The sequence below is a fragment of the Sciurus vulgaris genome (assembly GCF_902686455.1).
Source record: "Sciurus vulgaris genome assembly, chromosome: 6".
Taxonomy (NCBI): Eukaryota; Metazoa; Chordata; class Mammalia; order Rodentia; family Sciuridae; genus Sciurus; species Sciurus vulgaris.
Window position 1 is genome coordinate 65870170 of NC_136466.1, and position 15910 is coordinate 65886079.

The 15910-nt window shown below is 38.8% G+C and overlaps 1 protein-coding gene across 1 annotated transcript in view; it reads left to right on the plus strand.

Annotated features, from left to right (window-relative positions):
• Positions 1–2425, plus strand: part of LARS1 (leucyl-tRNA synthetase 1) — a 71014-nt gene extending 68589 nt beyond the window's left edge. Inside the window, exon 32 of the mRNA XM_079145467.1 lies at positions 206–2425. Coding sequence (XP_079001593.1) covers positions 206–411 — 206 coding nt within the window. The 3' untranslated portion in view covers positions 412–2425. The remainder of the gene's footprint in view (positions 1–205) is intronic.
• The last annotated feature ends 13485 nt before the right edge of the window (positions 2426–15910 follow it).

Here is a 15910-nt window from a genome sequence, read left to right on the forward strand (position 1 = left end):
TTTGACTAAAAAGATGAAAGGGGGTGAAGATTTATTAGATTTCAGCTTTGCTCCTGAGATTGGGTCCTATTTAAAAATCTAATGAAAATATTTTTTGTTTAGGTGTAACAATGGATGTGTTTTAATGTGAATTACCAGTTTCATTCATGAGTTTGAGTCAGTAACTATAATTAAATGCTCATATTAATAATCTCTTCTGCTATAGACCTTTCCAAAGTGAAACTGATGAGATTTGATGATCCAGTGTTGGGGCCTCGGCGAGTTCCTGTCCTGGGAAGAGAGCACACTGAAAAGACACCCATTTCTGAGCATGCTATTTTCCATGTGGACCTCATGAGCAAGAAAATTCACCTCACTGAAAATGGGCTACAGGCAGATATTGGTGATACAATTATTTATCTGGTTCATTGAACTCATGGCAAATTGAAGTTTTACCTTGGTTTCTAGGAATACTTTACTACTCTTAGATCCTTACGCTAAGCCTAAGTACATTTCATTTCTAACCATTAAATCTGTATGTAATCACAAGTTATCTTTGATTCATGAACCTAATAAATTTTCCCCCATCTTTGGGCCTCTAAGAGAAATGGGTTGTGCCTTGCTATGTTATTTTTTTGTGCAAATTATTACCATTTATCAGAAGTTTCTGGTTCTCAACACAAAAATGTCAATATGCTTATTTTATGAGGCATACTTTTTATTGTTTATGAAGGTTAAGGAATATCTCACAGCTTTTTATAATATATCCATTTAAAGAGTTAGCTATCTTTCTTATTTAAAAAGAAAAAAATAGTAAATAAGATAGCCAGTTCTATTTAAGGATGAATTCTCATGATACAAAAGAGCAAATGAGAATATTTTAACTATGATTACTGAGTATTTCATATGAAAGACAAATAGTTCTGTATTTTTTAAAACTTTTAAGAACTTTAACCAGTTAATAATCAATAATTTGTTTTTCAGAACTAATAGCAGTATTTTATAAGTAGTTTATTTCATCTACACTAATTTAGGCATTTTAACAAAGGATTTTTTCTCCTAGGAATTTGCATTTACTAAATTTGAGTCTAATTGTGTTTAAAGATCTTTGTTATATTTTTATGGTGCTAAGGGTTGAACCCCAGGGGTGTTCTACTACTGGGCTTCATGTCCAGCTCTTTTTATTTTTTATGTTAAGATGGAATCTCAGTAAATTGCTGAGGCTGGTCTTGAACTTGGGCTCCTTTTGCCTCAGCTTCCTGAGTTACTGCGATTATAGACCTACACCATGTCCAGTTATTTTATTATTGCTGAAAGCTTTTAATATTATCTGTTCATCAGTCTTCATATGAGAAAAAATGTAAGACATTGACTAACAGAATAACATTTCTGTCTCTGATGAATTTGATATGGGAAAAGTATATTTTTTGATAATTCTAATGAATCATTCTAATTGTGAGGTCATATGGATTTTATTTTACTGAGTTTCTTGATTTAGCTCTGTAATTCAGGGTTACTCAGCCTAGTTGAACATTTCATTTTGGATTTATTGAAGCAAATTATAGAAAGTTCAGAACTGAAATGTCCCTTAGAAATCACCTAGTGCAAGTTATCAAATATATGCTTGGGGCAGGCAGTATGGAGTAATGAGATAAGATCACATGCTCTGAAGTCAGACATTCTAGGCTAGATTCCCATTTCTTCTATTCTCTGTGTGATCTTAGAAATTACTTAGAGCCTCAGTTTATTCTATACAATCAAAGTAACAATGGCATATGAGATATTTAGATATAATCTAGGAAATTGTATCCTTACTGTTTTGTTTTCTGCTTATTCTTTCTGTTTTAAAGAGATTTACTAAAATCTATCATGGTCCTTTATTTACTCCTTATAGTTCCAACAGCTTTTACTTTGCATATAAATTTAGATCATACCATCTTTCTGATAAATTGAACTTTTTTTTTTATTTCAATGTTGAGGACTGAACCCAGGGATGCTTAACCACTGAGCTACATCCCTAACCCCTTTTCTTTTTCTTTTTTGTTTTGAGATAGGGTCTCTAAGTTTCTTTGGACCTGGCTAAGTTGCTGAGGCTGGCCTTGAACTTGAGATTCCCCCTGCCTCAGCCTTCCTGAGTTGCTGGGATTATGGACATGCAGTACCATGTCCAGATAAATTGAGCTTTTTTAATTAGAAAGTTTTTAATCTCTTAGTTTATTTATTTTTTCTTTTTTTCTTTTCTTTTCTTTTTTTTTTTGCCTAAAGTCTATTTTGTCTAACACTAATAAAGTAATTCCAGTTTTATTTTGACTAGTGTTCATGTGGAATATCTTTTCTATCCTTTTACTTTTAACCTTCTGTGACTTTATTTTAGCACTTTATTTTGACAAATTTAAAATCTACAGAAAAGTTGAAAGTATTGGCTAATAAACATCCTTATACCGTTCACCTAGATTTATGAATTGTTGGTATTTTGCCACATGTGCTTTATCTGTCTAGCTACTTATTTGTAAGATAAACTTGTTAGTTTGGAATAGTTTTTATATTTATAAGAAAGTTGCATCTATAGGACTGAGTTCTTGTACAACTTTCACCCAGTTTACCCTATTAACATTTTGTAAAACCTTGATTTGGTTGTCAAAGCTAATTAACATTGGTATATTACTGTTAACTAAATATAGACTTTTTTTGTTTTTTCAAGATTTCTCTAGTTTTTTCACTAACGTCTGTACTATTAAGGATCTGATTCAGGATACCACAATGCATTTAGAATGTACTCTTTAAAATTTGGAGCCATTCGAGAATAAATTACACCATGACAGTTTTTGAGTGTATTAAAACATGCATCTCCTAAGAACTATGACATTCTATATAATCACAATATCATTGTTATACCCAAGAAATTTAGGATGATACAATAATACTAGTTAATAAGCTTTCATAATAAAGTTGGGATAATAAAATTTTCTTATTGAGTTACTGTGGTTTGTTTAAGCTTTTTAGGATCCAGTGAAAGATCAAGCATTACATTTTGTGGTCTATTGATCTTTCTTAAACTAGGACAATTTTTCTTTGATCTTTCTTGACAATGACATTTTTAATGATTAAGCCAATTGTTAGTAATATGCCTCAATCTGAATTTGTCTTATTTTCTCATGGTTAGAATCAGTTAAAAGTCTAGGTAAGAGGGCTATCTAGGTAAATATTTCCTATTATACCAGCATTAATATATTGTGAGTTTTTTCCATTTATAATGGTAAGTTCGATCACTTGGTTAAAATGGTATATTCCGATAATAATTTCCCTTTTGTAATTAATAAATCTGTGATGATATTTTGAGATTTTTTAGGATCTAAATGCTTGTACCTCCCTCCCCCCCATTCATATGTTGAAATGTGAGCCCCACAGTAATCAGTATTTAAATGTGGGGACTTTGGGAGGTAAAATTAGGTTCTGAAATCTGCTCCTTCATGAGTAAGATTAGGACCTTATAAAAGAAGCACGAGGAGTTCTTTTGCCTTTCTGTAATGTGAGAATGCGTAGAAAACATCATTTAGAAGTCAGATTTGGTGCTGTATGCCAAATTCGAGGCTAGTCTTAGCAATTTAGCAAGATGCTTATCTGCTTATCAAGAACCTGTCTCAAAAAGACTGGGGATGTAGCTCACTGGTAAATCTCCCCTCCATTCAATCCCCAGTATAAAGGAAAAAAAGAAAAACATCTATGAGGAATGGACCTTTAAAAGACATCAAATGTACTAACCCCTTTTATCTTGAACTTTATAGCCTTCAGAACTGTGAAAAGTAAATTTGCATTATTTAGATATTACTCAATCTAAGATATTTTGTTTTATTTTATTTTGTTTTCTTGGGTATTGGGGATTAACCCAGGGCTACTCTCCATCCTCATCCCCTTTTTAAAATTTTTAAATTTTGAAACAGGGTCTCACTAAGTTGCTTAGGGCCTTGCTAAATTGCTGAGGCTGGCCTTGAACCTGGGACCCTCCTATCTCAACCTTCTAAGCTGCTGGGATTACAGGTGTGCACCACTGCACCCAGCTCAATCTAAGATAGTTTGTTATAGCAGCACAAATGGATGAAGACACCCGTTTCTGAGCAAACTTATATGAAGTGGTAGCATTCATGGATAATCTTTGTCAGATATGATTACACTGATGGTTGTAATATGGTAAGTTCTTATAAATGATTAAATTATCTTATCTGCCTTAATTAGATATTGTTCTATAAGGAGCATTCCTTTTTGCCAACCCCCTCCCCATTCTTTTAAAATCACTGTGGACTGAAGCTGGGGATATAGCTCAGTGGTAGAATGCTTGACTAGCTTGTGTGAGGGCCTGAGTTCAATCCCCAGCACCCCACAATAAATAAATAAATAAAATCACTGCAAACTGATGTATTCTTTTTTTCATACATGTGCTAATCCTTTATCATTATTCTCTGAGTATTCAATTTTCCAAAATTAACCAGTTGTGGCACCATTCCAGCTGACTCTTCTGTCCTTCTGTTATCTCCCCATCAGGCTTGGAGCACTTTTTAACTTAAAAGTTTAAGAAGTTCCCAAGTTATCTTGTATTTTCCTGTCGCAGAAGGAATCAGTCTTTTCTCCAAGGAACTCTGCTTTATTTTAATGGAGAATGGTATTAAAGAAACCAAGTGTTAAGATCTAGGTGGTATTAGAATCCAAGTGTTTCTGTGCTCATTACTACCAAGGAGATGGTGTTTTTATGTCTTTCCATTGGATACAGCTAAGAAATGTTATATATTTTTAAAAAGTCATAATTTTATCTAATGCCATAGAATTCTTTATTGCCTTCTCCCCTTATTTGTGTTTTCCTCCTTTGCACAGTGAAAACTGGTTGTCAAGAATCTCAGTATATTTACTCATTTGACCTATTAGTAACTTCAGAATTACCAATCCAATTCTAATAATAATCTATCTACTAAGTAGAGTTCAATACTTAATTTGCAGTTTTTTTGTGTCCTTATATTCTGTAAGGGAAATAGCATTATGTTTATTTCTTGAGTTTATTTTTATTTTTCTTTTATTTTTTTAAATTTTTTTTTTATTGTAAACAAATGGGATACATGTTGTTTCTCTGTTTGTACATGGCGTAAAGGCATACCATTTGTGTAATCATAAATTTACATAGAGTAATGTTGTTTGATTCATTCTGTTATTTTTTCCCTTCCCCCCACCCCTCCCACCCCTCTTTACCCTCTATACAGTAGTTCCTTCCTCCATACTTGCCCCCCTCCCTAACCCTAACCCTAACCCTTCCCTCCCCCCCATTATGTGTCATCCTCCACTTATCAGCGATATCATTCGTCCTTTGGCTTTTTGAGATCGGCCTATCTCACTTAGCATGATATTCTCCAATTTCATCCATTTGCCTGCAAATGCCATAATTTTATCATTCTTTATGGCTGAGTAATATTCCATTGTATATATATACCACAGTTTCTTTATCCACTCATCAATTGAAGGGCATCTAGGTTGGTTCCACAGTCTGGCTATTGTGAATTGAGCAGCTATGAACATTGATGTGGCTGTATCTCTGTAGTATGCAGATTTTAAGTCCTTTGGGTATAGGCCAAGGAGTGGGATAGCTGGGTCAAATGGTGGTTCCATTCCAAGTTTTCTAAGGAATCTCCACACTGCTTTCCAGAGTGGCTGCACTAATTTGCAGCCCCACCAGCAGTGTATGAGTGTACCTTTCTCCCCACATCCTCGCCAACACCTGTTGTTGCTCGTATTCTTGATAATCGCCATTCTAATTGGGGTGAGATGGAATCTTAGGGTGGTTTTGATTTGCATTTCTCTTATTACTAGAGATGTTGAACATTTTTCCATATGTTTGTTGATTGCTTGTAGATCTTCTTCTGTGAAGTGTCTATTCATTTCCTTAGCCCATTTGTTGACTGGACTATTTGAATTCTTGGAGTAGAGTTTTTTGAGTTCTTTATAGATTCTGGAGATTAGTGCTCTATCTGAAGTATGATTGGCAAAGATATTCTCCCACTCTGTAGGCTCTTTCTTCGCATTGCTGATAGTTTCCTTTGCTGAGAGAAAGCTTTTTAGTTTGAATCTATCCCAGTGGTTGATTCTAGCTTTTATTTCTTGTGCTATGGGAGTCCTGTTAAGGAAGTCTGGTCCTAGACCAACAAGGTGAAGATTTGGACCTACTTTTTCTTCTATAATCTGCAGGGTCTCTGGTCTGATTCCGAGGTCCTTAATCCATTTTGAGTTTAGTTTCGTGCATGGTGAGAGATATGGGTTTAGTTTCATTCTGTTGCATATGGATTTCCAATTCTCCCAGCACTATTTGTTGAAGAGGCTATCTTTTCTCCATTGCATATTTTTGGCCCCTTTGTCTAGTATGAGAAAATTGTATTTATTTGGGTTTGTGTCCGTGTCCTCTATTCTGTACCATTGATCTACCTTTCTATTTTGGTACCAATACCATGCCGTTTTTGTTACTATTGCTTTGTAGTAGAGTTGAAGATCTGGTATTGCAATACCCCCTGTTTCACTCTTCCTGCTAAGGATTGCTTTAGCTATTCTGGTTTCTTATTCTTCCAGATGAATTTCATAATTGCTTGCTCTATTTCTGTAAGGTACGTCATTGGGATTTTAATTGGAATTGCATTGAATTTGTATAGCACTTTAGGTAGTATGGCCATTTTGACAATATTAATTCTTCGTATCCAAGAACATGGAAGATCTTTCCATCTTCTAAGGTGTTCTTTAATTTCTTTCTTTAGTGTTGTATAGTTCTCATTGTAGAGGTCTTTCACCTCTTTTGTGAGATTGATTCCCAAGTATTTTATTTTTTTCGAGGCTATTGTGAATGGGGTAGTTTTCCTAATTTTTCTTTCTGAAGATTCATCACTTATGTATAAAAATGCGTTGGATTTATGGGCATTGATCTTGTAACCTGCTACTTTACTGAAATCACTTATGAGTTCTAAGAGTTTTCTGGTGGAATTTCGAGGTTCCTCTAAATATATAATCATGTCATCAGCGAACAGGGATAGTTTGAGTTCTTCTTTCCCAATTCGTATCCCTTTAATTTCTTTGGTTTGTCTAATTGCTCTGGCCAGAGTCTCAAGAACGATGTTGAATAGAAGTGGTGAAAGAGGGCATCCCTGCCTTGTTCCAGTTTTTAGGGGGAATGCTTTCAGTTTTTCACCATTTAGAATGATATTAGCCATGGGCTTAGCATAAATGGCCTTTACAATGTTAAGGAATGTTCCCACTATCCCTATTTTTTCTAGTGTTTTGAGCATGAAGGGGTGCTGTATTTTATCAAATGCTTTTTCTGCATCTATTGAAATAATCATGTGATTCTTGACTTTAAGTCTATTAATATGGTGAATTACGTTTATTGATTTCCTGATGTTGAACCAACCTTGCATCCCTGGGATGAAACCCACTTGATCATGGTGCACTATCTTTTTAATATGTTTTTGTATGCGATTTGCTAAAATTTTGTTGAGAATTTTTGCGTTGATGTTCATTAAGGATATTGGTCTGAAATTTTCTTTCCTTGATGAGTCTCTGTCTGGTTTAGGTATCAGTGTGATATTGGCTTCATAGAATGAGTTTGGGAGGGTTCCCTCCTCTTCTATTTTATGGAACACTTTGAGAAGTATTGGAATGAGCTCTTCCTTAAAGGTTTTGTAGAACTCGGCTGAGAACCCATCTGGTCCCGGACTTTTCTTTGTTGGTAGGCTTTTGATGACTTCTTCTATTTCAGTACTTGAAATTGGTCTATTTAAATTGTTTATGTCCTCCTCATTCAGTTTAGGCAATTCATATGTCTCTAGAAACCTGTTGATGTCTTCGAAATTTTCTATTTTGTTGGAGTATAGATTTTCAAAATAGCTTCTAATTATGTTTTGTATTTCCATCCTGTCTGTTGTGATATTTCCTTGTTCATTCCGAATTTTAGTGATTTGGGTTTTCTCTCGTCTTCTCTTTGTTAGTGTGGCTAAAGGTTTATCAATTTTGTTTATTTTTTCGAAGAACCAACTATTTATTTTGTCAATTTTTTGTATTGTTTCTTTTGTTTCAATTTCATTGATTTCAGCTCTGAGTTTAACTATTTCCTGTCTTCTAGTACTTTTGGTGCTGTTCTGTTCTTCTTTTTCTAGGGCTTTGAGCTGTAGTGTTAGGTTGTTTATTTGTTGAGTTTTACTTCTTTTATTAAATGCGCTCCATGAAATAAATTTCCCTCTAAGTACTGCTTTCATAGTGTCCCAGAGATTTTGATATGATGTTTCTTTGTTCTCATTTACCTCTAAGAATTTTTTAATTTCCTTCCTAATATCTTCTGTTATCCATTTATCATATAATAGCATATTGTTTAATCTCCAGATGTTGGAATAGTTTCTGTGTTTTACTCTTTCATTTATTTCTAACTTCAATCCATTATGATCTGGTAGAATACATGGTAGTGTCTCTATCTTCTTGTATTTGCTAACATTAGCTTTGTGGCATAATATATGGTCTATTTTAGAGAAGGATCCATGTGCTGCTGAGAAGAAAGTGTATTCGCTCTTGGTTGGATGGTATATTCTATAAATGTCCGTTAAGTCTAAATTATTGATTGTGTTATTGAGATCTATGGTTTCTTTGTTCAATTTTTGTCTGGAAGATCTGTCCAGTGGTGAGAGAGGCGTGTTAAAATCACCTAGTATTATTGTGTTGTGGTCTATTTGGTTTCTGAAATTGAGAAGGATTTGTTTGACATACATAGATGAGCCACTGTTTGGGGCATAGATGTTTATGATTGTTATATCTTGCTGATTTATGCTTCCCTTAAGCAGTATGAAATGACCTTCTTTATCCCTTCTGACTAACTTTGGCTTGAAGTCCACATTATCGGAAATGAGGATGGATACTCCAGCTTTTTTGCTGAGTCCATGTGCATGGTATGTTTTTCCCCATCCTTTCACCTTTAATCTATGGGTATCTTTTTCTATGAGGTGAGTCTCTTGCAGGCAACATATTGTTGGATCTTTCTTTTTAATCCAGTCTGCCAGTCTATGTCTTTTGATTGATGAATTCAGGCCATTAACATTCAGGGTTATTATAGAGAAATGATTTGGTTTCCCGGTCATTTGGTTCATTTTTAAAATTTTGTTTATTTATTTGTTTGACACAACTTGTTTCCTCCTTTATTTGACAATTCCTTTAGGATAATTCCTCCCTTTGCTGATTTGCTTCTTTGTTTTTCATCTCTTCCTCATGGAATATTTTGCTGAGAATGTTCTGTAATGCTGGCTTTCTTTTTGTAAATTCTTTTAGCTTTTGTTTATCATGGAAGGATTTTATTTCATCGTCAAATTTGAAGGTAAGTTTTGCTGGGTATAAGATTCTTGGTTGGCATCCATTTTCTTTCAGGGCTTGAAAAATGTTGTTCCAGGCCCTTCTAGCTTTTAGGGTCTGGATTGAAAAATCTGCTGATATGCGTATTGGTTTCCCCCTGAATGTAATTTGGTTCTTTTCTCTCACAGCCTTTAAAATTCTGTCTTTATTTTGTATGTCAGGTATTTTCATTATAATGTGCCTTGGTGTGGGTCTGTTGTAATTTTGTGTATTTGGAGTCCTATAAGCCTCTTGAACTTGATTTTCCATTTCATTCTTCAGATTTGGGAAATTTTCTGATATTATTTCATTGAATAAATTGTTCATACCTTTGGCTTGTTTCTCTAGGCCTTCCTCAATCCCAATAATTCTTAAATTTGGCCTTTTCATGATATCCCATAGTTCTTGTAGATTCTGTTCATGATTTCTTACCATCTTCTCTGTTTGTTCAACTTTGTTTTCAAGGTTAAATATTTTGTCTTCAATGTCTGAGGTTCTGTCTTCCAGGTGTTCTATCCTATTGGATATGCTTTCTATGGAGTTCTTAATTTGGTTTATTGTTTCCTTCATGTCAAGGATTTCTGTTTGGTTTTTTTTCAATATCTCTAACTCTTTATTGAAATGCTCTTTTGCTTCCCGTATTTGCTCTTTTAACTGTCGATTGGTGCAATCATTCAATACTTGCATTTGCTCTTTCATCTCATCGTTTGCTTCTCTGATCATTTTAATTATGTACATTCTGAACTCCTTTTCTGTCATTTCTTTTGCCATGCTGTCATTGGGTTTTATTGATGTAACATCTAGATTTGTTTGCAGCATTTTCTTTCCTTGTTTTCTCATATTGTTCAGGTATCAGTGGACCGCTGAGATATTGCAGATTTCCTCTATTTACTTACAATGTCCCTGAAGATTTCTATATATATCCCCCCTTAGCCTTCAGTAGGCTGAAGTCTTGGAGGAAGTTGATAATGCGGTGCTCCACAAGGAAGCTGCCTCTCTAGGAGTGGTGGCCTTCAGGTGGGGTATAATCCCTGCTAGTGGGCAGAGGTGCCTCCACTTGTTAACCAATGGTCATCCAAAGGGGACCTAGGCTGTGGGCTGAGGCAAGGCCTGTTTGGGCCTGAGTCTCTGGTTTTACCGTCCTTGTGGGGAAACCTCACCCAGCAGGGAAGACTCACCCGGTGGGGAGGTCTCGCTGGTCAGTTCCGTCCTAGAGGTTCCCCTCAATTTACAGCTACCGCCTGGGCTGGGCTGCCTTCCTCTGCAAAGTTCCCAGGGGCCTGGCCCTACCTCCTGTGCCTGGGAGCCTCACCCTTCGCAGATGAATCTCCTTAGGCTGCCCCTCCTCAGAGAATCTGCCTGCAGGCCTGGAACCTTCGCTCCACCCTAAGCCTGTCTCTGTGCGGCTCTTCCACCCAGAAGCCTCCTAGATCCTGGGACCCTGCTCTGCACCTAATCGCCTGGCTGTGCGGCCCCTCCTCTGAGCAGCCACCTGGGGCCCCGAACAATCACTCTGAGTCCCAGAGACCTGCCACAGGCCTCTTCCTCCAGACAGCCGCCCAGTATTCCGGTGCGGTCACTAGGAGTCCAAGAAACTCACTTTGTGCCTCCTCCTCCCACCAACCACCCGTAGCCCGGGGCAATCAAATCACTCCGAGTTGAAGTGACCCTCCCCGTTCCTCCTCCTTCTCCAGATAACCCCCCGGGTGTTCAGGAGCAGTCGCTCTGAGTGGCTCTGAATCCACGTGACCCGCTGCACGGGTCCTCTGGGCAACCGCCCGGAGCTCTGGTGCGGCCACTCAAGACCAAGTGACCCACCATGCTTCTCCTCCAGGCAGCCCCCCTGTGTTCAGGAGCTGTCACTTTAAGTCCAAACAACTCACCACTCGCCTTCTCCTCTGAGCAGCCGCCTGGAGCGCTAATGCAGTCACTGCGAGTCCACACGACCTGCCGCGCTCCTCCTCCTCCTCCTCCTCCTCCTCCTCTGGGCAGGCCCCGGGGTTCAGAAGTGGTCTGAGTCCAAACAGCTCGCCACGCAGCCCCTCCTCTGGCAACCGCCTGTAGCTCTGGTGTAGTCACCCGATTCCAAGCGGCCGAGCTCCTCTTCCTCCTCCTCGTCCTCAGGGCAGGCCCCGGGGTTCAGAAGCGTCGTTCTGAGTCCAAACAGCTCGCCGCGCGGCTTCTCCTCTGGCAACCGCCTGCAGCTCTGGTGTAGTCACTCCGAATCCAAGTGGCCACGTTCCTCCTCCTCCTCCTCAGGGCAGGCCCCGGTGTTCTGAGTCCACACAGCTCTCCTCGCCACTCCTCCCCTGGGCAGCCGCCGGAGCCCCAGTGGTTGCTCCGAGTCCCAGCGCTGTGCCAAGTGGCCTCCTTTATGGCGCTCCCAGTTCTCTTTTATTTTTTAATGGTACTGGGGATTGAACCCAGGGGCACTTAACCACTGAGCCACACCCCAGCCCGTTTTATATTTTAGTTAGAGATAGGGTCTAACTAAGTTGCTTAGAGCCTTTCTAAGTTGCTGAGACTGGCTTCGAACTCTATGATCCTCCTTCTTCAATCTCCTGAGCTGCTGGGATTACCAGTGTGCGCCACCATGCCCAGTTTCTTGAATTTTTTTTTTGTGTGTGTGGTTTCTTAAATATTTTTATTGGTCAATTGTAATTACATATCACGGTGGGATTCATTATGCCATGTTTCTACATGCACATACTTTGATTGATCTCATTCTCCAATACCTTCCTTTTCCCTCCCTCACCCTGAACTGTTTGCTGTAGTCCACTGATCTCTCTTCTATTATTAATATTATTAATTTAATTAGTACATTATAATGTCTATAAGACTGGAATTCACTGTGATATAGTCATACATGGACATAGCATAATTTGGTAGATTTAATCCCCTAGTACTTCCCCATGCCCCCTTCTCCTTCCTCTCAATCCCTTTATTCTATTGGTCTTCCATTTTCATGAAATCTCTTCTTTATTTTTTCTAACTTTCACAAATGACAGAAAAGATTTGACCCTTGATTCTCTTGAGTTTGACTTATTTCACTTAGCATAATGTTCTCCAGTTCCATCTATTTACAATCAAAGGACAGCAATTTCATTCTTCTGAGTAAAACTCCATTGTGTGTATATACCGCATTTTCTTTATCCAGTTTGCCTATTGATGGACACTGAGACTGGTTCCATAACTTGGCTTTTGTGAATTGTGCTGCTATAAGCATTGGTATGCATGTATCACTATAGTATGCTGATTTTTGTTCTTTTGGACAAATAAGGAGAGAGCGAGCTGGGTCATTTGGTGGTTCCTTTCGTAGTCTTGAGGTATCTCCATCTTGCTTTCCAAATTGGTTGTGTTCATTTGGAGCCCCACCAACAATGTCTGAGTGTATCTTTTCCTCCCACATCCTTGCCAGCAGTTATTTTTATTTGTATTCTTGATGATATGGTTTTAATAGACTTAGTCATTTGTATCTCTTTATATTAAGTCTTGTAGTTTTTTTCCTTTTTATTTTTTGAATAAGTAAAATATATAAACAAGTCAAAACCATATCCATTCAGAGAATTCTTACTCTCTTGCACCACGTTCTCACTCACTCAATAGCTCACCATTGTTATTATTTTCTGGCTTATGTATTTCCTGTGTTTCTTTTTTAAAAAATAGGCCAGTTGTTAATATATACTTTAATTTCTTCTGTATTATGCAAACAGTAGCAGGATTATATCTATAGAATTATATATAAAACTATTTTACACCTTGTTTTCCTAACTTAATAAGAGAGCCTGAATATTTTTCCATTTTGGTTCACGGAGATCTTTTTATTTCTCTTCCTCCTTTTCTGTCCTCCCATTCTTTCTGTCCTTTTTTGCTGGCCCCCTCCCCCCACCCAACCAGTAATAGTGTTGTAAAGGTGTGCCATAGTTATTCAGCTAGTCTCCTATGGATAGGCACTTAGGTTGTTTCAAAGTGTTTATTTTATAGAATTTGTTTTGAATGTGTAGTGAATAATCTTATGTGGTTTCATATTTGTTAGGTGAATCTTTAGAGTAAATTTCTGGAAGTGATCTTGTAGGTCCAAAGGTAAACGTATGGGAACTTTTATTAGCAGACAACTGGGCAACAGCATTTGGCAAGACAAGCACAGAGGCTCTGAGGGAGAGGTATGTAGCTGATAGCTAAAGAAGTAGCAAGCATGGCCCATGAAGAAAGGTCCAGAGATGAAAGTGACTTGTTTAAGAGCCCACATACTAGTATTAGAGTTGAATTAGAACACTGTTTCCCATATTTCCAGGTCTCTACTGCACATGTATTTATAGTCGAAGAATTCATGAATGGGAAACAGTATTTAAACAAAGCCAGTGTGGTCAGGTCAGAAGTGGGAGTTTATGTGGACCACAGTCCAAAAAGACTAAATAGATGAGGTGAGATGTAGAGCATGATTGGGATTGGAATAGCAGTTGAAGGAAAGGAGGACCACATTCCTAGGTTTTGGAACTGGTAGTAGCTAAAGGATTGAAGGGGAAAAATAAATGCATGGCTCATTTGGGAGATGAAGCCAGGAGTGAAATGTTTATCTAGGAAGGAATGAGAAAAAATGGCTGCAAATAAACTGGGCCTTGTCATAAAGGTTCTTGGATCTCTGGGTGAAATTGGGTGTTTAACTCAATTTCTGTGGAGAGTAACTACTTATTTTTGAAGCAGGAGAGAGAGTGCTGTGTTCTTTGTCTTCTGTAGTCTGCAGTAGCTGTACCATACATTTTTTCTTGAAAAATTTATTCAACACCTATATTAGAAGCCTATTCGCCTGTCTCTAGTTGACATACAGATGATGATTTGTTATTTTTCTTCTCCTGAATATCTTCAGACCAACTGCACTTCTGTATTAGAAAATACTTGGCGCCGGCCTCGCCCACACCGACGTCGCTCCGGCACCGGTCGGGGCGAGGCGCGGACGCCGGGCGAGCCGGGCAGCGGAACTGATGCCGGCGGGCTTCCGGGGGCGGCTGCGGTGGTGGGGAGCGGCCGGAGCGTCAGGGGCCGCCGGTGGCGCAAGTTCCGGACGGGGCTCCCTCTCCTTGCCTCACGCCTCTCCTTCCTCTCGCCTGATCCGGGGCTGTCTCCCGACTGCGGCCCTTTCGGCCGAGCGCCTTCGGAGTGCTGTCGCGGAGGGGAAGCCGTCGTCATCCCCACCTCGGGCCGCGTGAGGCGCCTCCTCGCCTCTGTGGCGGGCGCCCGGCTCGTCCCAAGCACTCCCCGCAGCTCCATGAATGGAATTCGGCTCCGCAGGACCTGTTGGGGCCCAGCCCCGACTCATGGTGCCCAGAAGACCTGGCTATGGCACCATGGGCAAACCCATTAAATGGCTGGCTAACTGTTTTCAAGTTGAAATCCCAAAGATTGATGTCTACCTCTGTGAGGTGGATTTTAAACCAGACGAAGTGTCCTAGGAGAGTGAACAGGGAAGTAGTTGACTCAATGGTTCAGCATTTTAAAGTAACTATATTTGGAGACCGTAGACCAGTTTATGATGGAAAAAGATGCCTTTACACAGCCAATCCACTTCCTGTGGCAACTACTGGGGTCGATTTAGATGTTACATTACCTGGGGAAAGTGGAAAAGATCATCCTTTCAAGGTGTCAAATTTGTCTCTCCGGTGAGTTGGAACCTACTGCATGAAGTACTGATAGGACTGACCTTGCCTGAGCCACTGGAATTAGACAAGCCAGTCAGCACTAACCCTGTCCATGCTGTTGATGTGATGCCCTCCATGAAATACATACTTGTGGGGCATTCTTTTTTCTCAGCTCCAGAAGGATATGACCACCCTCTGGGAGGGGGCAGGGAAGTATGGTTTAGATTCCATCAGTCTGTTTGACCTGCCATGTGGAAAATGATGCTTAATATCAATGAAAGAGATCTCTGGCAGCAGTGAGGAGAATGGATAGAGGAGAAAAAACTAATCTGAGAAGCCAGTTTGAAGGCTTTTCAATCACTAGTTCAGGTTTCAATCTACATGTCACTTCCTTGAGAAGCATTGTTTGACAGACACCCTTCTCCCCGCATCCAGCCATCCCCCAAGTCTGAGTTAGGTATTTCTCTTATATATTCCCATAGCAGCAGTGTACTTCCCCTGTATTAGGATGTGTCACCCTGAATTGGAAATGTTTATTGTTCTATGTCTCCAGTTAGAATGAGAGCCTCTTGAAACTAGGTACTGTCCATGTTATTCCCCAATGTAACTCTTGGTCATAATAGGCGGAAAAAAGAAAAGAAAAGAAAAGAAAAGAAATAAATCCAAAAAAGAGGAGGAGGATCATTCCAATGAGCCTGAAAAGTCAGGTGTATTTGTAGAAGTAAGTGATGTCTTAGCTGTGATTTAACAATGTAATGAGACTAAGAATTTGAATTAAAAAGTAGGTGTCCAGGAATAAACATTTTCTGAGAAGTAAAAAAAAAAAAAAAAAAAAGAAAATACTTGACTCCCAAATTTGCAGCATCAGTTAGGTTTCTTAATTACTCACTACTATGCATAGAGCT